This window comes from Dromaius novaehollandiae, chromosome 4 (assembly GCF_036370855.1).
Source record: "Dromaius novaehollandiae isolate bDroNov1 chromosome 4, bDroNov1.hap1, whole genome shotgun sequence".
Taxonomy (NCBI): Eukaryota; Metazoa; Chordata; class Aves; order Casuariiformes; family Dromaiidae; genus Dromaius; species Dromaius novaehollandiae.
This window is the reverse complement of record NC_088101.1, coordinates 5968148-5990765: the sequence shown is the minus strand read 5'-3', so window position 1 is coordinate 5990765 and position 22618 is coordinate 5968148. Positions and strand designations below refer to the sequence as shown.

Below are 22618 nucleotides of genomic sequence, written 5' to 3'. Positions count from 1 at the left end.
AGGGACTGTGCGGAGGCGGCGCGGCCGGGGTCCCCTTCAGCCCCGCGTGAGGGCTTGGGACATGGGGCAGGCAGGGCCCGGTGGGGCTGGGCGTCTCACGCAGCCTTTCTTTCTGCCCACAGCCGCTCTGCCAGCTCCCCAGGCCCTGCTGGCTCGCCTGCTGGTGAGTAGCGGGGCCCTGGGGAAAGAACTTTTGTGGCTGGGGCAAGGGCAGAGGGCAGGAGAGACGGTGCTGAGGCCGGTGCCGGGTGCCCCGGGAGGAGGCAGGAGCGTGTCGCAGGGTGCCTGTCAGGGGCTCCTGCTCCTCCTGTGGCACGGCAGTCCCTGGGCAAAGCCACTGGCTGCCTGCTGCAAGCCGGGGCAGTGCTGACCTGCCTGCCTGCAGGGTAGCCACAGCTCCTGGGGCAGGAGCGAGCCCATCTCTCTCCTGCCCTGGCCTAGGTGGTGGCGGCAGTGGCTCCACACGCGGGCGGTGGCCGTGGAGCCGCGGCCCTGCAGCTGCTGCAGGCGCTCCCCGGCACGATCCATGGAGCCGTGGGGGTGAAGTGGGCCGCAGACATCCCCCTGCTGCTGCAGCACCTGGCAGGTAAAGTGCTGGCGGGAGGGAGAGGCTGGGGGCGGAGGGGGCAGCAAAATGCCCTCAGCTCCCCAGCCTGGCAGCAGGGAACGGTGCCGGGTTTGCGGGCGCTTGTCAGCCTGGTGGCCTGAGGCTTTGGGGCATCAGACTGCAAAGGAGACACCCGGGCTCTGCCGTGGTGCTCGCTGAGATAACAGCGAGGGCTTTGCTTCCTCGGGCTTTGCAGGAACAACAGCGAGCTCCCTGGACGTGGCCAAGTGGGAGAGCCTTCTGCTGAAGGTACAGCGTCCCTGTGGGGGCCCTTGCTGGATAGGGCAAACGGGGGGCAGGAAAAGTGGTGGGAGGAACCTGGGGGCTCCCTGTTTGGGCACCGAGCGGTGCAGGCACGTCCCGAGCCCCCCAGCGCCTGCTCCAGCCGTGGGTGCTGCCCGCTCAGAGGAGCTGCTCTGGGCACGTGGGGCACAGCTGAGCACAAATGCAGCCGAAGGCTGGGGCAGAGGCCTCCAGCGTGGCCCCATGCCATGGCACTGCCTGCTTCTGGCGTGTGCCGAGCCCAGGGGCCTCGAGTGGTGCATTAGGGGAAGAGCGAGAGGCAGGTTGCAAGAGGGGCGGGTGAGGAGACAGGCTGTCGCGAGGGGGAGCTCTGCCCGGCAGTCTCCAGGGCCACTTGGATGAGCAAAAGGCCCCGGCCAAGGGCAGGGGGGCATTTGCATCATCTCCCACTCTGCCCTAGTTCCTGCAAACCTCTCTGGAGCTCATTGCGAGCGAGGCCTGGACCGTGGGCCTGAGCCAGGAGCTGAGCCGGCAGCTGGGCAGCTCTCCCCGCCTGTCCTGGGAGAAGGTTTGTTCCCTGCGTGGCGTGGCTGTGGCTCGTGCGCCCCGAGGGCTGCGGCGGCAGAGCCCGGGGACACTCAGGCCGGGGCGAGGGCTGGCGCTGGTGCTCTGCCGCGCGGGCTGGTTTCCCTGCTGCCTGCTCTCTTTCCCCAGGAAGGGGCTCGCACTCCCCTCTGTGCTGAGCTGGCGGTGGGGCCAGGCTGGCCACCGGCTGCTGTGGGGCCGGTGCCGCAGGCGCCTCGGCAGGTCCTGGCACAGTGTGGCCAGTGTGGCCTGGCCCTCTCTGGCCAGGCCGGGCTGTCACCACAGGCGGGGCTCGGCCTCTTCTCTTGCAGCGGTTCCTGTACAAGGCTCTCGGCACGGCCCTGGCAGCTTGTGGGTGTCTCCACCACGTGCAGGAGCAGACCTTGGAGCACCTGAAAGCAGCCAACTTCCTGGAGCTGTGGCAGGCGCAGGTGAGGTTTCCTCGTGTCGCCCTGCTTTCCCGCATGTCCCCTGCATGTCCCTGGGACAGAGGGGCTCTGCGTGCCCTGCTGCAGCCCTTGCTGCTGTTCTGTTTGCGGCCGTTTCCCTGGGGAAAGCGGAGCCAGCCAGGGCTGGACGTTGGGGCTGGAGCGACTCCCCGTTTCTGCTGTGCTGCAGGGCATGGTTTCAGTTGTGTCCCGCTGTGCCGAGAGCCACTTCCAGCTGGCCTTGTCCTTGGTGAAGGAGTTCACGGGGACTTTGAAACGCAAGAAGGTAAAGGGCCCGGGATGTTGTTGCGGGGAGCTGCCGGGAGGTGTGTGGGGAGCTGAGCCGCCGGTCGGGTGCGGGGCAGCTCCCGCCTCGGGAGCGCGCGGGGTCCCGGGCACAGCAGGGCCACGGGCTGACGTCTCGGTGCTTCTCCGTCGACCCCCCGGCAGAGCAAGGCAAGAAGGACCCGCGCTACTCGTGCTGCGCTGCTGGTGATGTACGGCCGGATGGCGCTGCGCGCCCCCAGGGAGCAGCTGCTTGCCCGTATCGAGAGAGACATGGTGGCGAATGTCCTGCAGCTCTACCGAGAGGGCTGCCAGGTGGGTGCTCGGGGTGCGAGGCAGAGCCGGCCGGGTGCCGCCAGCTCCGGCCTCTCCTGGGCCTTGCCACGCGCACCTCTCCTGTCACAGCCAGCACCAGTGCTGCTCGCCCTGCTGCCGTGGGCCAGGGTCTGCAGGGTCTTTCCAGCTGGCAGCTGGGCAGCTGCTCCCCTCCCCGTGGGAGGCTCCTTCCCAGGAGGGGAGAGAGGTTTCCTTGGTGGGGCGCAGGTGCTGAGCTGGGTTCCGCGGGGCTCCCGGAGGGCACAGTGTTGTCCCTGTGCTGTGCTTGGAGGCGGATCCCCCCCAGCCCAGCTGCTCTTTCAGCCCTGGGGCCTTGGAAGAGCTCCAAGTGTGTTTTTCTCCCCTGGGATCAGGATGCGCAGCTGAAGCTCTCCCTGGTGCAGAGCGTCACTGAGATCAGCCTTGCCATCCAGGCTGCAGGCGCCGGCCCCAGGTTTGAGCTCTGCTGCAAGCGGGAGCTGCTGCAGACCCTGCTGGTGAGTGCCCAGAGCCGGGGACGTTGCGCAGGGGAGCTCTGGGCTCTGCCGTGGGGCAGGTTTGTGCAGAGCCCGATGGTCTCCTGGGGCAGTGCACGAGCTCCTGAGGGCCCTGAGCCGCATCCCCAGCCGGCGGGGCGCGTGGGTGCTGCTGCTCGAGGCCGTGGCAGGGGAATGTGGTGTGTCCGGGCGCCAGGGAGCTGCCACGTCATCCTGCGGGGCCTTGGTGGGAGCCATGGGGGTGGTGGAGCCGGTGCCTGCGGGGTCTGGCAGCAGAGCCCCTGGCCGGGGTGGGTGGGAAGGCTCTGCGGCACCGCTGCCCGCTGCCCACCTTGCGTGTGCCTGCCTGTGACTTGCAGGAGGTGATTCAGGAAGAGCCCCAGGAGTCCCCGGTGCACCCCCGGGCCCTCGTGGCCATGCAGCAGTTGAGGTAGGGTCTGTCCCTGGGGCTGTGGGAGTCACTGCATGTCCCAGCGCAGCTGGCTGGTCTGGCTGGGGCTGCGGGTGCTGGATTTGGGGCTGTCGATGGGGCCAAGGGCAGTTGTCCTCTGACTCGGCCTGGAGAGTGCTAGTAAGCGGCCTCTCTGTCTTCTGTGCCTTTTTTCTGCTGGCAGCAAGCTGAAGCCCCGTCTGAGCAGGGAGGAAAACCGCCACCTCCTGGCTCAGTGCTGCCAGGGCATCGTGTGCCTTCGTCGCCCGGAGCAGATGGACAGGAGAGGGCAGACGGCGGTGGCTGCTTCATGCCCACCGGTAGGCACTGGCCCTTCTCAGCTGCCCCTCGGTGGGGGCTCAGGTCCGGGCACCCCATGCTCCGGCAGCCGCTGGCTACGCTGGCGTCTCCGCAGGGTGCCCGGCCTCAGTCCCCCTTTCTGGTGTCAGGGTGTGCAGGCGCCATCCCTGCGAGCGCTGGGCCAGCTCATGGGAGCCCTTCTCTGGGCAGAGCTGGCCCCCATCCGCTTCGAGGACATGGTGCAGGTGAGTGTCCTCGGCGTGGCAGGGAAAGTGTTGCCGCTGCCGGAGCGGGGCAGAGCCGTGGGGATCGTGCCCGTGGGGCTGGTCTGAGGAGGGGAGCTTCCCTGTAACTAGGTGCAACGCCCACATTGGCGGAGAGTGGAATGGTCCTAGTTCCAGGCCCCCTTGCCCAAAGTTTGGATCCAGGCTTTTGCCATCGGCCGCAGCTTCCTTGCAGGCAGCTTGCAGTGTCCTGCAGAGCCCCTAGATGAGCCAGAGCTTCTCCCCAGCCGCAGCTGTGAGCGAGGGGTGCTGCACAACTCAATGCTGCCCACGGCAGGAGCCCGGAGTGGGGAGGTCCCCACGGGGAAGGGCTCCTTGCCACGGGCCGGGTCGCACAGAGAGACCGGGGCCGCGGAGGTAGCAGGGTCGGGAAGGGAGGGGGCCAGCGAGGGGTGTCGAGCAGAAGGATGCCCGTGGTGAGACAGGTCTGCCTGTGCCAGGTCCTGCGGCGCTGGCTCACCTCGGCCCACGCATGCGAGCGGGAGAGGGCCCTGCAGGTGTGCGTGCAGGTGCTGGGCTCTTATGAAGAGAGATGCGAGCACAGGGTGAGCAGGAGCCCCATGCACAGGGAGCTCTGTGTGGGCAGGCGCTGGGTTTTGGGCCTCCTGGGGCTGCAGGGCAGCCCCTCGTTTGCCCCCAGGTCAGCTGCGGCTTGGGGGCAGTGAGGCCGGGAGAAGGAGAGCGGCCACGGGGCTACCGGTGACCTTTTTGCCTGCCTCTTGCTCCCACAGCGAGGCCGTGCCTGCAAGTGGTTCGGCTCCCTGGCGGGACTGCTGGGGCCTCTGACGTGCGACACGTCGGCTGCGTCCCGCTGGTGGGCAGTGACCTGCCTCGGCCACCTGCTCCGAACAGGAGGTGAGGAGAGTGGGCAGAGCTGTCCCCGCTGCTGAGGGCAGGATGGTGTCCCCAGTGCCAGGGACCGTCCCTGTCTGTGGCCGGACCCTCGCCTGGCTGGCAAACCCACTGCGCTACGTTGGGGGGCCCTGGCTTGACGTGGCCTTCGCCACCCTCCCTTGGGTCCTCCCTTATCCACCCGCGTGGCCGGAGGTTGGTTCCCCGCAAACATGACTCCTCTTTCTCCTGGCTGCAGCCGAGAACACAGACGTGGCGCCCTGGACCAACGAGATCGGGCGCCTGCGTGAGAGGCTCAGTGCCGTCACCTCTGAGTCTCTGCTGGCCACCTCCACCAACATCGCGAAGGTAACTGGCCCCTGGAGTGCAGAGTGGGGGCCACAATATGTATGTGTGTGTGTGTGTGTGGGTGCTGCTGTCAGGACGTGAGTTTTGCATCTGAGCAGCCTGTGAGGTGGTCGCTTGTGTTTCTGATTTCTCCCCAGCTCGTTTGCAAATATTTCCCCCGAGGCCAGGCCTCAGGCTTCATGAGCAGCATTGTGGAGAGCCTGCTGTGCACCAGGCCCGTGTGCGCGTGGGCCGCTGAGCGGTGGACGCTCACCTTCCTGGGGGATTGCGGAGAGCAAATATTCCAGGAGGAGGTGAGAGAGGCGTTTTTTGCATTCACCTTTGGCTGCTCTCTGTTGTTGGCTGTTGGCCCCGAAGACAGACGGGGAAAGGACGTGCCGAGCCATTCTTTGTCGCCTTCCTCCTTTCAGGTGCCCAGACTCGTGCACCTCCTTTACACCTGCCTGCGGAGCACCCGGCAGAGCGCTCGCAGGTGCTTTGTGCTGCGGGCCGTGTTCCTCCTGGCCCACTCTCACCCACAGCCAGTGCTCGACAGCCTCCTCCAGGCGTGCCTGCCCACAGACAGGTCTGTGCACTCGCCCTTCCCTCTGCTGCCAGACCCAGCCGTGGGGTGTGCCTGCGTGGGGGGTCCCGGTCGGAAGCAGGTGGTTTTTCCCCGGGAAAGGCGAGCGCTGCAGGATCATGGGCTCGTTTCCCTGTCCGGACCTGGGCATCGCCATCCCCGATGCAGACGAGGGGAGCGTTTGGCCTCTCGTGAGGGTGCCGCAGGTACCCGGGGATGCGGGCTTACGGGCAAGCATCTGTTCCCTTGCAGCGACATGGTGGAGGTGTGGAGGAGCCTGGGGAGAAGCGTCCTGGGGTGCCAAATCCTGGTGTGCTTAACTGAAAAGTTAAGGGCAGCGGGAAAGAGCAGCCACAGGAGCGAGTGCTGCACTCGGGAGCTGGGCAGCAGCCAGGCTGCCCTGGAGCCTCGCACGGTACGGTCAGCGGCCCAGGCATTAGTGCCAGTCCACGTCTGCTTTCCAGCTCGTGCTTCTGCACAAGGGAGTTTTGTGCCCTTTGCGAGTGCCCGTGGAGCCTCGCGGGGTGCTGTGCCGGGGTGGCGACAGCGTTAGCAGTGTGGGGAGCCGGGACAGTTTGCTGCTGCTGGGCCGCAAGGCTGTCGCTGCAGTGAGAATTGGAGACAGTGAAAGCTCCCTGGCTGGCAGGGGCCATGGCTGGTGGGAAAAGCCCTTGTTTTACCAGGTGGCTCTTGGTTGGATTTCTCTGCAGATCACCCACGCCCTCTGCGAGGTGGTGTCAGTGCTGCAGAGGAAGACACTGGTCCAGCGCCTGCTTCCCTACCTGCTTCCCGGCCTTCTGAGGCAGGTCAGCGAGACGCTGGGGGAGGAGCTGGCACCGTCCGTTGGGGACCTGGAGAGCGCTGACATGCCGGGCAGGTGAGGAGCGGCAGTGGCAGGAGTAGGGGCAGGGGCAGGGCTGGCCTGTGCCCCGGGTCTTTGGTCGTGCGGTCCATGGCCTTGCAGGAGCACCCAATTGTCCCGCTGGCACTGGGCTGCCTCCGTGAGGTGGTGGGACTGGTCGCTGCAGGGCAGCGCGCCTGGGGATTTGGCCGCAGCACGGTCGTTCCTGCCCATAAACTCTGTGTTGCGGCCGGGGGCCGTTGCGGGGCTCTGCTGAAGAGAAATCTTCCCCCAAACTGCTGTGCCTGGAGCTTTCTTTGGGTTTTTTCACCAGCCTTTTTGTGGCGGCATTGGAGCTGGTGCTGGCGAGGTGCCTGGACAATCGGTGGCTGCGGCTGCTCCGGGAGCAGGGAGCGTGGGCGTCCCTGGCAGAGCCCCGGGCTCACAGCACCGGTGTGTGTCTCCTGGCGAGGTGAGAGCCCGGGATGCGCCCGGGGAAAGGGCTGCTGGGAGCTTCCTGCGCACTTGGGAGCTCTGCTGAGGTGCAGAGCGGTGTCTGCGTGGGAGCGGGAGAAGGTGGGAGTCGCGGCCTGCGGCCGTCCCGCGTGACTGCGTGTCACGAGCCTGCTTGTGCTCTGTGCGCAGCGTGCTGCTCCGCGCAGAGCTCGTCCCACAGCGCCTGCTGCAGAGCCTCTTCCCCTGGCTGGATTCGCCCTCTGCCAACCTGCGGCTCACGGCCACAGCTTTCTTTGCTGAGGTGAGGCAGCAGCAGAGCAGGGGGGGCTCGGAGGGGTTCCTGCGTCTCGCCCGGCGCGAATCGCGGCCGATGCTAGCGGCCACGTGACTTGATTGCAGCTGATGAAGGACAAGCTAGTGCAGGAGAGGAAGCTGCTGAAGCCGCTCCTAGAGGCCTTGGGGGAGAGAGTGCGCGACCCCGTCAGCACCGTGCGGCAGATGGCCGTGAGAGGTCTGGGCAACGCGGCCAGCGGAGCACCCGCGAAGGTGAGGCAGCCTTTCCTGGGCTCTGAGCGCAGCCCGGAGTGGAGAGCTGCCCGGGGGGCTTGAGGAGCCCGGAGAGAGGAGCAGAGGCAGGCGTGGGGCCGTGCTGAGGCCGCGCTCCTCGCTCTGGCATCATCAGGGTGGCAAAGGGGACACGGGGTGCCGGCTGGGGCTCCTTTGGCTGGGGTCTGCTCCGGGCTTGCTCCGGCAAGTGCCGTCCTTGGCGCCGCAGCGGAGAGCAGCGGTGAGAGGTGGGAGCAGTGAGCAGTTCATGCGCCTGTCGCTCTGCAGCTGCGGAGGCACGGGGCGGCCGTGGTGTCGGTGCTGCTCAGAGGCCTGGAGGACGCGGCCAGCACAGAGGTGGCTGCCGAGAGCCTGCTGGTGCTGGCGAAGGTGCTGGGGCTGCTGGAGGCGAGGGCCGTGGGCTCTGCCTTTGAAGAGATCTCCAGGGCCAGCCGGGCGTTCTGGGGGGCGGTGAGTGGAGTCGCTCGTTCTCCTGTCGGCAGGTGGGAGTCGTCGCGGGGCCGCCGTCCCCCGCGGGCAGCACCCCGCTGGGGCCACGTGGCTCGTGCGCGGCGCCCTCGCTCGCAGCCTCTGCCCAACGGCCTTTCTCATTGCAGGAGGAAGAGGTGCTGCGCCGCTCGGCCTTCGTCCTCTATGGTGCCCTGGCCTCCTCCGCCTCTCGGAGGAGGTCATTTTTCAGCAGAGAGGTGGAGGCGGCATTTCCCAGCCTGGTGCTGCACCTCGGGGACCCGGCCCCGGCCGTCTGCAACGTAAGAGCCCTTGGGCTGCTCTGGTTGGCGCGTGTTGCCGACGTGTCCGCAGGCCTTGGCTGGTGCTGCTGCGGCGGCGAGGTTCCTCGCTCAGCTCCGGGGCAGGTGCGCAGCATCCCCGTGACCAGGCCCGGTGCTCTTTTCCAGGCGTGCAAGGTCTCCCTGCACCTGTGTGCCCCGTTTCTGGGGTCGAAGAGGGTGCGGCAGCGCATCGCCGCAAGCATCGGGCTGAGCGCGGCTGAGCTGCAGAATGAGATCTGCAGGCACCTGGTGAGCGAGCACTGCGCCGGGGCCGTGTCCCTGTGCCGGCGGCCCGCCCTGTGTCTCCCGCGCCGGGGGGCCACGTGGGCCTGGGCCGTGGGTGGAGGGAGGATGGAGGGGGGACAGAGGGGTGCTTGGAGCCAGCGACGAGCTCCTGCGCCCCTGCGTTGCCCCAGGCCCAAGACTGCCCCGTGCTGCTGGAGAGGCTTTGGAGCACAGCCCGGAGCTGCTGCATGGGGAGCTGCGTGGCGCCGCAGGCGGCAGCCGTCCACGTCCTGGGTGAGAGGCAGCGCTGGGTTCTGGCACTGCTCGCGGCCGCGTCCCCGGGTCGGGTCGGGGCGGAGGTCGAGGTCGAGGTGGGGTTGGGGCCATGGCGATGGCCGTGGCCATGCCCTGATGGTGGCATCCTCATGCCAGGCCTCCTCCTGGACACAGTGCAGACCGCGTGGCTGCAGCAGCAGGACCTGGCGTTCCTGTCGGGAGGTAGGTGCTGGCAGCCGCGCTGCTGCCCCGCGGGCCAAGGAGGCATTCGGAGGCCCTGCGGATGCCAACAGCTGGGGGTGCGTGGGGCTCGCACGGCCCCGGGGTGCTGCCGGGGAAGCCGCCCTGGCCGGGAGCCACGGGGTGCCGGTGGCATCGCGGCCAGGCGCCCACGGTGCCTCTCCGCGGCGTCGGTGTCGTTGCAGCTTGGTGGAGGTGGCGGTCCATCGAGGCCCCCCGCGCGTGGCGGGCAGCAGCCGCAGTGCCCCACGCCGGGGGCCCCCAGCTGCTCGGGGCAGGAGATCAATAAAGCTGCATCCTCGCAGGGAAAGTGCCAGCCGTGTGGGGCTCTGTGGGGGGTCTTGCGCTGGCCCCGGCCCTGCCACCCCCCAGATGTGGCCTTGGTGCAGTGTGGCGCTGCCTGGGGACACAGGGGAGTGGAGAGAGCGGGGTGAGGGGGGCCTGGGGGTGACGGGGGCAGTGGGAGCAGCCTGGGGCACTGGGAGCTCTGGGGTGAGTAGGGCCTATGGGGTGGGACTGGGGATGAGAGGGGCCCCAGGGGGAGTAGAGGGACCGAGGGGCAAGTGGGCACAGTGGGGGGCACTGGGAGGTGCCTGGGGGCATATGGGACACTGGGGGGCCTGGGGATACTGGGAGGTGCTTGGGGCGATGGGGGCAGGGGGAGCAGCCGGGGGCCCTGGGGGCACTGGGAGGTGCTTGGGGATACTGCGGACACTGGGGGATACCAGGAGGTGCCTGGGGAAATGAGGGGGCACCCAGAGTTGCCCGGGGAGACCAGGGGGAACTGGAGTGAGAGGGCTGATGGGGTGGGACTAGGACTAGGGCTGGGAGGGGCCCCAGGGGGAGCAGAGGGACCCAGGGGCAAGTGGGGGTGCGGGGAGCACTGGGGCTACTGGGGGGCACTGGCAGGTGCCTGGGGACTCCGGGGACTCTGGGGACACTGGAAGGCACTGAGAGGGGCCCCGAGGGGGCAGCGGGCAGGGCTGCTCCCCAGGGGCATGGCAGGACCGCGGGTGCGGGGGGGGCGCAGCGCTGGGGCCGGGCACGGGCAGCCCGGTCCCGCGGCGGGGGAGCGGGACTCACCGGTCGCCCCGCACTGCCGGCACGTCCCACCGGTCGCCCCGCACTGCCGGCAAGTCCCCTGCAGCGCGCGCGGCCTGGCCGAGGACGGCGGGCTCGTGACACAGGCCGCGGCGGGGCCGTTGCCAGGGCCGGGGCCGCTCTGAGGCCCGGAGTGCGGGGGCGGGGCCGGGAGGGGGGCCGCTCTCGGGGGTGGGGGCGGAGCCGGGAGCTCGGGGGCGGGGCGGTGCCAGGGCGCATGCGCGGGCCGCCGCGTGCGAGAAGCTCAGTTTGGTCTGTCGCGGCTGCCGTCGTTCTGGTGCCTCCGTCCCACTTCCGTCGCCCCGCGTGGCGCTGGGGGCGGGGAGGGCGGCGGCCCCAGCTGAGGAGTGGGGGGGGCTCGGCCGCGGGGGAGGGGACGTGGGGGAGAGCCAGGGCCGGGGCTGCGAGCGGGCCGGGGCTGCCGGGCTGCGGCGGGCGGGCGGGCGGGGCCGGGCAGGGCCTGGGCCCAGGCGCTGCTCCCCCCGCGGGGCCGCCCCGGCCGAGCTGCCGAGTGCCGCCCGGAACTGCCCGGGCTGGGGCTGGGGCTGCTGTCGCTGCCGCTGCCCCGACCCGCACACGGGGCCGGGGGGGCGACATGGGGTCGGGCCCAGGGCTCCGGGGCCAGACCTGGGGCAGGCGGGGGGACCCGGCTGCTCCTGGTGCTGGGAGCCCGGGCTGAGTCCCGTGGGCTTGGGCTCGGGACCAGTGGCCGCGACATGCTTTTAGGGACTTGGAAACAGAGGGGAGGTCGTCTGTTTTGGGGTGTGCAAAAAGAGGCCACATCCTGCGGGTTTGGGGGCTGGAGGCTGTGTGTTCGAGCCAAGACCAGGTGCCCAAGCCCTGCGTCTCTGAGCTCAGAAGCAGGGCTGAAGCCCTGTGGTTTTGCATCAGCAGCAGAGGCTTAGCGCGCCATTTTTGCGGTTGGAAGCAGAGGCTAAAGCCTGCGTTTTGGGGGGCCAGAAACAGGGGCTTTCTGTTAGCTGCTTGTGTGGTTGCAAACTGTGAAGACTAAGGCCTGCGTTTTTGGGGCCTGAAATGGAGGCTTAGTTGGCTGGGTTTTATTCTCAAAGCAGAGACCAAGTGCTATGTTTTTGGGTCCAGAAAAGGCGACTAAGTCGTGCGTTTCTGGGACTTGGAAATGGAGGTGAGGCTGACTGTTTTGGGGTGCTACAACCAGAGGCAGAGTGCTGCATTTCTGGACCCACAAATGGAAGCTTAGTCCCTGTTTTCAAGCGCATTCCCCAGTTCTGGAGGCCTGCATTGGGGGGTCCAAAAGAGAGGCTAAGTCCTGTGTTTTGGGGGCCACAAATGGAGGTTCAGTGTGCTGTTTCTGTGCCTGAAAATGGAGACCAAGTCCTGTGTTGTGGGGACTTGGAAACGGAGGTGAGTCTGGCCATTTCCAGCCCCAAAGTGGGGGATGAGGGGGCCCTTTTTGGGGTGGGGGGAGGCAGAGGGCTGGGGGGAAAGGGCAGGGTGTGTGGACCCTCCCTGAAAGGGGGGGGGTGTGTGCAGGGGTCTGCGAGTGCCCCAAGGGCAGGGAGGCTGGCATGCACCAGCCCAAACCTTGCATCTGAGAGTTTCTGGCACAAAAGCAGTTTTTTGGGGAGAAAAACACCAGTAGGCATCATTGGCCAAGTCCACTATTTATGCAACACTCATCCCCTCCTTTCAACCCTAATTAACCAGTTAGCTTACAGGTATTGAATCAAGACTGATCACTGAGTCAGTATCAATTCAACAGACCTAAGCAAACTGCTCAATTAGTTCAATTAGCCAACAGTGATTCAACATATAGAAGCTGATCAGTTAGCATTTACACAATACTTTGAATGCTTACTATTACTTCAGTACCTATAAGGTAACTGGTTATTTAGTAACTAATTAGTCAACAGTGATTCCATACACATAAGGTCATTAGTCAACACTGATTCCATATACATCAGCTAAGGCTTCAGTACTGCTCCACTATTAAAGCAGTGATTGATTTATGGTGCTGTTAGTACTTTCAATAATAACTAACCAGTTAGCTTATAGGTATTGAATCAGTATGAACTAACGAGTCAATATTGATGCCATGTACACGAGCTCATTGCTCGTCACCATCCCAACACCCCCGCGCTGGTCACTCGCTGACCCCACACAGGGGCTCAGGGCTGCCCCAGCAGGACCCAGTGACCCCCCCTGTCCCAGGACAGCAGCTGCTTCCCAGCTGGGTCACTCTTGCGGGGCCCTGCACCAGAGCAGCCCCAGGCTGCGGGGCCGGGCAGCAGCGACTCTGGGCTCTCGGCAGCGTCTCTGCGGCTCCATCCGGCTCGGTCGGTCCCGGCAGCCCCGGCCCCGCCGTTCCCTGGCTCCTGGGGTCCTGCAGGAGGGAAGAGGTGTCCCGTGAGCGCTCGCAGCCCTGTCTGGCTCCGCACCAGGCCCGGTCCAGGGCTCTCCCAGTGGAGGGGCCCCAGCCCAGCGCCGGTGCCAGCAGCCAAGGGGGAACTGGGGGCGGCCCCTGCCCGAGCCCCCCGGGGATCCCATCAGGAGGGGAGAGAGCCAGGCGGTCCCGGTGTGACCCTCCCTGCCTCGGTCTGCTCTGGCGACCCTCAGTATCTCCAGGTCCCCTCCCAGCACACCCAGAGCCCCGTCCCGCCCCTGGTGCCCCCCTCCCCGCTGGTATCTGCTGCTTCTGCTGCTCTTGCTCTTCTGCTCCTGTTGCAGCCGCTACTGCCAGGGCCCGGCTCGCCCTGCCCCGCCCCGCCTCGCTGGTTCCGGTACTGCCCGGGTCTGCCCACGCGCTGTGGGGGCACTGCGGGGCCCGGGCGGTCTCTGGTCCAACACACCTCACCACCCAACAGGGTATGGCTGGAGGGGAAAGCTCCCGGGGCAGCGGCCACTCGCACAGGGCACATGGGAACATCACATTCGCTGTGTGTCACAGACTGCTTCTACCTATACGCAAAAGAGAAGGGGGACTCTTGAGAGTTCCCTGGGACACGCAATGCCTATTCCTAACAACCTACCAGAAATGGAGCCGTCTTATTGAATTAGTCTGTTACAGAAGCAATTAAAACGTCTGTCTTCACTAAGGGCAAAGACTGGCTCTAGTTTTTGGTGACACTTCCTGTGTGCAGGAAAAAACACAGCTAAAAATTGCACAGTTAGGCTTCATTCCCATACATCAGAGGGGAAAATTGCTCGCCTTTCCACTCCTGGTCCTGAGGTTAGAAATACAAATAACCTGCACCCCACGATGCGGGATTCAATGATGAACGCAATGCCCTTCAAAAGCTTGAGTACTCCAGTTCAACTGACAGAGATCTCTCTCTAACAGTGCACACTCAGTTGTGCACGTTTTGCTAATGGCAAAATCTGCAGTCCAAATGATGTTGCCTGAGGAACCTGGACGCAGCTCACATCAGCAAGAAACACTCTTGACAGAGTGCCTGGTCAAGCACAAGAATGTTTTTTGTACAGTCACTGCTTACCTTCAGAGACCAGCAGAGGACAAGGCAGCACCTCACAGTGTTACAGCTCGTATGGCGACTCAGACAAACGCATCTGGAAGTAGCCGCAGACATATTCACACAAAGACTCTAGTACTTCAGGCCCTGAGTTCATGTTTATTGTGTGAGACTCATGCGGAGGAGGAAGAAAACCATCTTTATGCAATACTGACAATTCAGTTTGCCACATATGAACAACATTTATTATCCATTAATTACTGATTCTGTATATTAATACTACAAGGTGTACCTTCTCCCTTCACCAGATTCCAGGGGGAAGACAGGGGAAAGAGAAGGGGGAAAACAGGGGTGAAGATGGGGGGAAGAGGGAGGAAAGGGAGGGAAGAGAGAAAAGAAGAAACATAAGGAAGAAAGAGAGAGAAAGGGAAAAAAGAGACTGAGAAAGAGCGAAAGGGAGAAAAAGAGGAGAGAACAGAGAGAAGGAGAGCAACAAGTACAGAGAGAGGAGAGACTGAGACAAAAGAGAAATAGAACGAGAGAATAAGAGAGCAGCACAGAGAGGGAAAGAAAGAGAAGAGAGGAGGGAGGAGAGAAGACTGTGAGAAGAAGGTAGAGAGAGGAAAAGAAAGGAAGGAAGAGGGAGAAAGGCAGAGAAAGTGGTGTCAGAGAGTGAGAGAGCAAAAGAGAAAAAGCAGGAAAAGGAGAAAGAGATCGGGGGAGAAAGAGAAGAAAGAAAAGGAGAGAAAGCGAGAAAGAAGGGGAGAGAAAGACAGAAAAGGGGAAAATGGAGAGAGAGAGAGAAGGGCAGAGATAGAGACCAAAGACAGAGAAAGAGAAAGGAAGGAAAGAAAGGAGGGAGAAAGAGGGGAGAGAGAGAAGTAAGAAAGGAGGGAGAAAGAAAAAGGGAAAATGGAGAGAAAGAGAAGGGGAGAAATAAAGAGAGAACAAGAGAGAAAGACAGGAAGAGGAAGGAAGGAAGGGAAAGAAAGAGGAGGGAGAAGGGGAGAGAGAAAGGGAGAGACAAAGAAAAGCAGATGAGGAAGAAAGGGAGGGGAAAAGAGAAAGTGAAAGAGAGAAACAAGAAGAAACAAAAAGGGAGAGGGAGGGAGGGAAAGAGGGAAAGAAAGGGAGAGAGAAAGGAAGAGAAAAAGAATAAGAGTTAAAGAAGGAAAGGAAGAAAAAAGGGAAAGTGGGAAAGAAAGGGAGAAAATGAGAAAAAAGGGGGAGATGTAAGAAAAAAAGGGAGGCAGAGAGGGAAAAAGAAAGGAGAGGGATGAAAAGCAAAAGAGAGGGAAGAGAAAGTGAGGTAAAGAGAAGCAGGGGAGGAGTGAGAACAAGAGTGAGAACAAGAGTGAGAAAAGAGAAAGATAAAGTGAGAGAGGAAGAGAATACAGAAGGACAGAGGAAGAGAGCAAGAAAGAGACAAGGCAGAGAGAGAGAGAGAGGGAAATGTAGAGAGTGACACAGCAGAGACAAAAGAGAGGAAGAGAAGAGAGAAGGAGAGAAAGAGGGAGGAAGGAGAGGTTGAGAGAAAAAGGGAGAGAGAAGGGAAGAAATGGGAGGGGGAAGAGGGAAGGGAGAGGGGGAGGGAAGGAGGGAGAGAGGGAGAGGAAGAGAGCGAGGAAGAGAGGAGGAGAGAGGGGAGGAGAGAGGAAGGGGGAGAGGAAGAGAGGAACAGAAAAGGAATAGTAGAGAGGAGAGAGGAAGATGGAGAGAAAGACAAGAGAAAGAGGGAGTTGAAGAGAGGAGAGAGGTAAAGGAAAGAAGAGGGTGAGGGATAGAGAAAAGAAAGAAAAGGGAAGAAAGGGAGAGAAATTGAGAAAGAGGGAGGAAGAAAGAAGGATAGAGGGAGAGAGAAAAAGAGGGAGGAGGAGTGAGAAAGAAAAAGCATAACGGAGAAAGAACAAAAAGAAGAGAGAGCAAGAAAGAAAGAAGGAAAATAAGACAGCAAGAAAGAGAAAGGGAAAAGAGAGGTAAAAAGAGAAAAGTGTGAGAGTGAAAGAGAAAAGGGGGGAGTGGGAGGGAGAGAGAAAAAGAAAAGAGACAAAAAGCAAGAGAAAAATGGAGAAAGAAGAGAAAGGGAGTAAGAGGGAGGTAAATATGGAAAAAGGGGAAGAAGAAAGAGGGAGACAGAAGGAGGGAGAAAGAGAAAGAGGAGAGAGAAGGAGTGAAAAAGAATGAGAAAGAGGGAGAGGAGAAAGGGGGAAGAGAGGGGAGAAATGGAGAGAGAAAGGGAGAGAGTGAGAACGACAGGGAAACAGGGAAAGAGAGAAGGAATAGAGAGGGAGGGAGGGAGAAAAAGAAAAAAAGAGAGAGAAAGGGAAAGAAGAGAGGAGATAAAGAGTGAGAGGGAAAGGGAGAAAAAGAAAAGAGAAAGAAAAAAGAGGAAGACAGGAAAGAAAGAGGGAAAGAAGAGAGAAAGGGAGAGAAGACAGAAGAGAGAAAGGGAGAGAAAAAGGGAGAAAGAGAACAAGAGAGGGGGAACAGAGAGAGGGAAAGGATGAGAAAAGGAGAGATGGAGAGAGGGAAAGAGAAAGAACAGAGGAGGAGGAAGGGAGAGAGAGAAAGAATGAGGGAAAGGGAGGGAAAGAAAAAAAGGAGAAAAAGAGGGGGAAGAGGGAGAGGGAAGGAGTAGAACAAAAGAGAGAGAAAGGAAAGAGAGAGAGGCAATGAGAGGGAAAGAATGAGAAAGAAGGAGTGGTAGATAGGAGAGAAAGGAGAGACAAGCAAAAGAGAGGAAGTGAGCTAGAGAGACAGAGAGATAAAGAGAAAACCAGAAATAGCATGAGGGAGGAGGGGGGAAGCAGGTGGGGGAAGAGGGGGGGAAGAGAGAGGGGGGAAAGAGGGGGGGAAGAGAGGGGGGAAGAGAGAGGGGGGAAAGGGAGGAAGAGAGAGGGGGGAAAGAGGGGGGAAGAGAGACGGGAAGAGGGGAAGAGAGAGGGGGAAGAGAGAGGGGGAAGGGGGGAAGAGGGGGGAAAGGAGGGGGAAGAGAGAGGGGGAAGGGGGGAAGAGGGGGGAAAGGAGGGGGAAGAGAGGGGGAAAGGAGGGGGAAAGGAGGGGGAAGAGAGGGGAAAGGGGGGAAGAGAGGGGGGAAAGGAGGGGGAAGAGGGGGGAAAGGAGGGGGAGGAGGGGGAGGAGGGGGAAGAGGGGGAAAAGGGGGGAAGAGCGGGAAAGGGGAGGAAGAGAGGGTGGAAGGGGATAAGGGGGGGAAAGAGAGGGGGGAAAGGGGGGAAGAGCGGGGAAGGGGGGGAAGAGGGGGAAGAGAGGGGGGAAGAGAGAGGGGGAAGAGAGAGGGGGGAAGAGAGAGAGGGGAAAGAGGGGAAGAGAGAGGGGAAGAGAGGGGGGAAGAGGGGGGGAAGAGAGAGGGGGGAAAGAGGGGAAAAGAAAGGGGGAAGGGGGGAAGAGAGAGGGGGAAGAGAGATAGGGGAAAGAGGGGAAGAGAGAGGGGGAAGAAAGAAGGGAAGAGAGAGGGGGAAGAGAGGGGGAAAGGAGGGGGAAGAGAGGGGGAAAGGAGGGGGAAGAGAGGGCAAAGGGGGGGAAGAGAGGGGGGAAGGAGGGGGAAAAGGGGGGAAGAGGGGGAAAGGGGAGGAAGAGAGGGGTAAGGGGGAAAGAGGGGGGAAAGGGGGGAAGAGCGGGGAAGGGGGGGAAGAGGGGGAAGAGAGGGGGGAAGAGAGAGGGGGGAAGGGGGGGAAGAGGAGGGGAAGAGAGGGAGGAAGGGGGAAAGAGCGGGGAAGAGGGGGAAAGAGTGGGGGGAGAAGAGCGGGAGAAGGAGAGGGGAGAAGGGGAAGGAGAGAGAGGAAAAGAGAAGGAGACAAAAAAGTAATGAAGAGAGGGAGAAAGCGAGTGAGTGAGATGAGAAATACAGGACAAAGTAAGAGAAAGAAAAGAGGGAGCTAAGAGAGAGTGACAGAAGGAGACAGAAAAAAGGGAGGGAAGGAGGGAGAGAAAGAGAGAGGGAGAAAGAGAGGGACAGAGAAACAGACAAAGAGGAAGAGAATATGAGAAGGAGAAAGGGAAAAAGGGAGTGAGTGAGAGAAAGGCAAAGAGGGAGAGAAGGTGATGGGGAAAGAAGAGAGTGGTAGGAGAGAAGAGAGGAAAGCAAAAGAGAAAGAGGGAGAGAGGGAGAGAAAGAGGGAGGGGAAGTGTGATAGGGAGAGAAAAAAAGTGGGAAAGAAAAAGAAAAAAGGGAGGGAGAGGGAGAATGAAAAAGAGACAGGGAGAGGGAGAAAGAGGAAGAAAGAGGGGGGAGAGAAGAAAAAGAAAGGAGACTGGAAGAGGAGAGAGAGAGGGAAAGAGAAAGGGAGGGAGAAAGAGAAAGAAGAAAGGAAGAGAGAAAGTGAGGTAAAGCAAAAGAGAAAGGAGGAGGGAAGGAGTGAGAGTGAGAACAAGAGTGAGAAGAGTGAAAGAGTGAGAGAGGAAGAGAAATACAGAAGGACAGAGGAGGAGAGAGACAAGATGACAGAAGGAAAGGGAGAGAAAGTGGGAGAGAGACAAGTAGATGGAGAGAACAGAATGAGATAAATGAAAGCAAGAGAGGGAGGGAGAGAGAAAGAGGAAGAGAAAGGAAGAGAGAAAGAAAGAGGGAAAGAGAGGGAGAGGGAGAGGAGAGAAGAGAGAACAAGAGAGAAAGATGGAGAGAGAAAGATGGAAAGAGAAACGAAGAGAGAAAAAGGGAAAAGGGAAAAAGAAGGGGAGAAAGAGCAAAAGAGAGAGAAAGAAGAGAGTAGAGGGGGGTGAGAGAAGAGGGAGAAAGGGAGAAGGAAAGAGAGGGAGGGAGAAAGGGAGAGAAGAAAAGAGAGAAAGGGTGAAGAAAGAAAGAAGGAAGGAGAGAGGAGGGGAAGGAGAGAAAAAAGAACAAGAGAGACAAAGGGGGAAGAAGAGAGAAAGGAAACAAGAGAGGCAAACGGAGAGACAGAAAGAGAGAAGGATGGGCAGATATGAGAGAAAAGCAAAAAAGAGAAAGTGAGGTAGAGAAAGAGAGGGAGAGAGAAAGAAAAAGTAAGAAAGAAAGACAATGAGAAGAGAGAAAGTGAGACAAGAAGAGAAATGCAGAAGGAGACAGGTAGAGAAAGTAAGAAAAACAGAAGACAGAAGGAGACAAAAAGAGAGAGGCAGAGAACAGAGAGAGAGAAGAGAGAGAAGAAGGGAGAAAGTGAGTGAGGGAGAGAAAGTGAAAGAGAAAGAAGGAAAAAGAGGGAAAGAGGCAAGGAGAGGGAAAGAGAGGGGAAAGAAGGCAAGAGAGAGAGGAGAGGAAGGCAGAGGAGAGAGAGAGAGAGCAAGAAGAGAACAAGGGACGGAGAGGAACCACAGAGAGGATTTCGCAGCAGCCTGTTGCTTACTGCAGCCATTGCCAACCTTGAGCAATTCCTGCGGTGCAAAGCAGCTCCCCGAGTCTGACCTTGGAGACACAAGAGCAGCTGCAGGAGCTCACAGGTGAGCGGCAGCTTCCCAGGAAGGGGCAGCAGATGAGGCCGTGGCCACAGCACTGTCTGGCAGGCTGCAGCGGCCACCCAGCTCCTGGGGAGCATCGCCCGCATTTTCCTGGGGGGACTCCAGATGAGCGGCACCTCTGCTCGGGGACCTCTGCAGCAGGGAAAAGGAGCCCAGGTTAGGTGCAATGCCCTGCTAGGCTTTGCCGCTCTCCTGTCACTCCGGCTCAACCCAGCCAGGCACTGCCGTGTCTTTCAAATGCTTCTAGGTCAGTGTCTCAGCTCCAATAGTCGGAGTTAACATCCAAAAGAGAAAGGCCAGGGCACATTCAGAGCCCCACTTCCTCTACACTTACTGCTAACAGGCTTTGATTTCCTCCCCATCCCAAATACACTGGGAGCTCCCCTGCTGTAGCACGGATTTGTGAAGCCACTTAGGGCATTCTTCCAAATCTAGAAAAACGGCAAACTTGGGCTCATTTGCCTGGTGATCAACTGAACTGCTGAGCTACCCCACAGGCAGTTTTGCCCTACCCAGGCAACGGCAGTGATCCTCGCGAGCTGGAGCATGATCAGCACCTCCCTTTTCACCAGTGCCTTGGTGCTCTCTGCTGCTGCTGCTGCTGGAGGAGGTAAATCCCTCTGCAAGCCGGGGCTCCATCAAGGTCCAGTAATAAGGACCGGGAGCCAAGTTGCCTGTTAAGAGCTGCCAGACGCAGCCAACACACAGCCAACCGCAGCTTGCGTTTTTCAGAAAGCACCCAGAGTGCACTGGCAGCCCCAGAACAAGGATTTGAACGGCCAGCAAAGGCTAACATACCCAGGAGCAACGAAGCCGCACCCCTCAGCCTGGAGCTTTGGGAACAAGTGAGGAAGAGCAATGCTGGCTCCTTGCTCTTCAAAAGCTCTCAGGGAGGAGAAAAGGGACCTTTCTGCAATTGCAATGCTACTTGCAAAGACAGCAAATACTGTCAGCCACAAGCCTTCACTCCTAAATTCTAGAGTAAAAGACCTCCCTTGAGCACACAAAGACGGGGCACAAAGGGCACGTGAAGAGGCAGCCTGAATCCCAAAGGCTGCAATAATCCTCTTTGGGAAATCTCCCCAGGTTGAAAAGTTTGTATATCCTGACGCGACTGCTGCAATGAAAACACAATCACACAAAACATCAGCCAGCCAAAGAAATGAAAAAGTTACCCCGCACACAACGAGAGGAGGGACGGAGCATCTCCCTGGCTCCCAGCAGAGTTCGGCTTGGCGCACACCTCACGTGGCTACTGAACTCCCCGAGGTAAATACGCAGCGTGGAATCACACAACAGCAGGCAGCGATCAACAGTTTCCACTAAGGCCACTGAGCCCCAAACGCCGACGATCCCAAACCTGGAGCGGATGAGCCGACCTTCAGGTCCCTTCGGGTCAGTACTGCTCTGCACACCTGCACTCAGCCTTACCGTAGCCAGGGCTTCCCACGCAGTTATCTGTAACACATCCCTCCAGAGGTGACCGTCCGTCCAGGGACCCTAGAGAGATGCTGGGCGGTGAGGGCAACACTGCCTCTGTAAAACAGAAATCACGGCCCCGTCTCACCATTTCCGAACCCCAAGACAAGAGCTGGGCAGCTCTCTGCCCCCTCCATCCTCCCGACCACCGTGACAGGGATGCAAGCGGCAGCTCAGACCGCACTGACAGCTTCTCGTTCACAGCAAAGGTGGCGACGTACAGCTCACGAGCGCAAGAGAAGCAGCAGCACTCCTGTCGCAGCACATCACTTTTCTAAGCTGTGGGTAAAAACCCAGGTGCCGGCTCTGCGGGGGATCAGGGACTGCTCCCGCGCCGGCTGCCCCGAGGCGACACACTGTGTCTCTCCGGTGCTGCATGGAGCAGAACAGATTGATCCGTGCAGGCCGCAGTTGGTCACTGCTGATTTCTGACCACCTCTGAGGAGGTGGAGACCACAGAGCCTTCAGGAAGCACTGCTGCCCCACTTAATCCACGGCTGCAAATGAACAGGAGGCAGAGCGGTTTAAACCCAAGTGGCCCTTCAAAAACCCTCCCAGGGCTTCAGGTCACCCTGCAGAGGCTCCGCTGCAAAGCTGATGAAAGAGGAAACAAGGAGAACCATGGGGTGATGGCAGGGAAGGATAGGAGCAGCCCCTGGGACCACTGAGAACGGCTCCCAAAGGATCTTCCCATCCCTTGGCACAGCCTCCTGTCCTTGCCTGCACACCCTGTGTCCGACAGTCTTGCAACCAGGAGAGGAGGAAAGTGCTGCCAACTCCACCCCACAGAAACTCCAACTGTTGCTGTGGTGGGAAGGGAAAACCGTCTGGCATGTGATTGCTGACAACATAACAAGTTAGTAGGACTGCTCTTAATTACCTGCAGCGTTAGGCACACAGGCAAGAGTGCTCAGAAGTCATGCTTCAAACAAGCCTGTGTATACAGAGTGTTTTGTGAGAAACTAAAGCTAAATGAAAACTGCATAAGCATGCATCCAGTGTCTTTTGATCAGTAAGCACATATGGAATTGCCCGTTGTATTGAATGGAAGCAGATCGCTGCCTGTGTAACAGTAACCCCAGATTCAACCTACGAGGATCAGAAAAGGCTCCAGGTAGCAGCCGGACAGCACCAGGAGCGGGCAGCTCAGATCAAACCAGAAAGCCATCACGGGGGGTGATATGCAAAGTGAATTAAGCAAAGCCCATCACAACACACGCGCACACACAGTTGGATTCATGCATCACCGGTGCCAAGGCTACAGCACAAATGTCACTCCCCAGCACCATTTTGTTAAAGCACCTGGAAAAGTGCAGCGAGCTGCAGCCCTGCTCCTTTGACTCACAGAGCATCAGTGGGCCCAACAGGAAGCCTACTGCCAGGCTTTAATCTGTACTACATTTAACATTATTAAATACATGAAAGGATGCACCAGGAACAAGCAAATCACAAGAAATGCTGTGCATTTGTCTGAAAGGAAAGAGCACTGGGGGTTTTAATCAGCATAAGCCATAACAAGCCTTTCACACTCAGCAGAAATGGGCATCACTAAAACCAAACCCTGACAGAGGGCAGTGAAGGAGCACCGCAAGCTCTGCAGCAAGTCCCAGCTCTGAAATCACCATAACCAACGTGAAGCGAGCGGCTCCCGCACTTATCCTGCGGGCACCACATTTCAGGGGTCTCGGGCTCTCCACACTTAGGGCTTCGGCAACACGGCGAATGCAGGTCTGTCCCCCACTGCCTGGGGGCAACACAGATGTGCCTAACTCCCATGTAATTCTCCCCTATGCCCTGATTATTGTCAGACACCAACACACTCAGGGCTGGCAGCGCTCAGCCTTCAGCTCTTCCCTGCCTGGCAGAGCCAACGGCCCCAAAGGCTCAGTGATGAGAGCAGCCTGCCTGGAACGCAGGGAAACGCACCCCACCCCCCCGCCCCGCTGAAGATGTCAGCTGAATAATCCCATCAGCTCTCCACCAGGAACTGCCTGCTATATACTAGATACAGCAGCCAGATACCT

General features: G+C 60.2%; 2 protein-coding genes and 2 long non-coding RNA genes across 5 annotated transcripts; 3 read left to right on the top strand and 1 right to left on the bottom strand.

Moving 5' to 3' along the window:
* The first annotated feature begins 526 nt into the window (after positions 1 to 526).
* LOC135328181 (maestro heat-like repeat-containing protein family member 2B) lies at positions 527 to 3394 on the top strand. Its single transcript, XM_064510645.1, has 7 exons — positions 527 to 534; positions 775 to 856; positions 1311 to 1418; positions 1747 to 1866; positions 2054 to 2149; positions 2314 to 2463; positions 3320 to 3394. The coding sequence occupies exons 1-7, from the start codon at positions 527 to 529 to the stop codon at positions 3392 to 3394; spliced, it is 639 nt and encodes a 212-aa protein (XP_064366715.1).
* A 1384-nt stretch (positions 3395 to 4778) lies between these two features.
* Positions 4779 to 5687, top strand: LOC135328344 (uncharacterized). Its single transcript, XR_010389180.1, has 4 exons — positions 4779 to 4829; positions 5065 to 5174; positions 5312 to 5467; positions 5585 to 5687. It is a non-coding gene; the product is annotated as an uncharacterized LOC135328344 (long non-coding RNA).
* A 315-nt stretch (positions 5688 to 6002) lies between these two features.
* LOC135328343 (uncharacterized) lies at positions 6003 to 6997 on the top strand. The gene is made up of 3 exons (XR_010389179.1): positions 6003 to 6151; positions 6447 to 6613; positions 6912 to 6997. It is a non-coding gene; the product is annotated as an uncharacterized LOC135328343 (long non-coding RNA).
* A 10328-nt stretch (positions 6998 to 17325) lies between these two features.
* On the bottom strand, positions 17326 to 22512 carry LOC135328080 (uncharacterized). 2 transcript variants are annotated; one of them, XM_064510296.1, is made up of 2 exons: positions 20291 to 22512; positions 17326 to 19247 (listed from the first exon to the last, which is right to left on the bottom strand). In XM_064510296.1, the coding sequence occupies exon 2, from the start codon at positions 19199 to 19201 to the stop codon at positions 17558 to 17560; it is 1644 nt and encodes a 547-aa protein (XP_064366366.1). In that variant the 5' UTR covers positions 19202 to 19247; positions 20291 to 22512; the 3' UTR covers positions 17326 to 17557. The 2 variants fall into 2 exon arrangements, with proteins under 2 accessions (XP_064366366.1, XP_064366367.1); XM_064510297.1 differs by having other exon boundaries at positions 20547 to 22512.
* Positions 22513 to 22618: the final 106 nt, after the last annotated feature.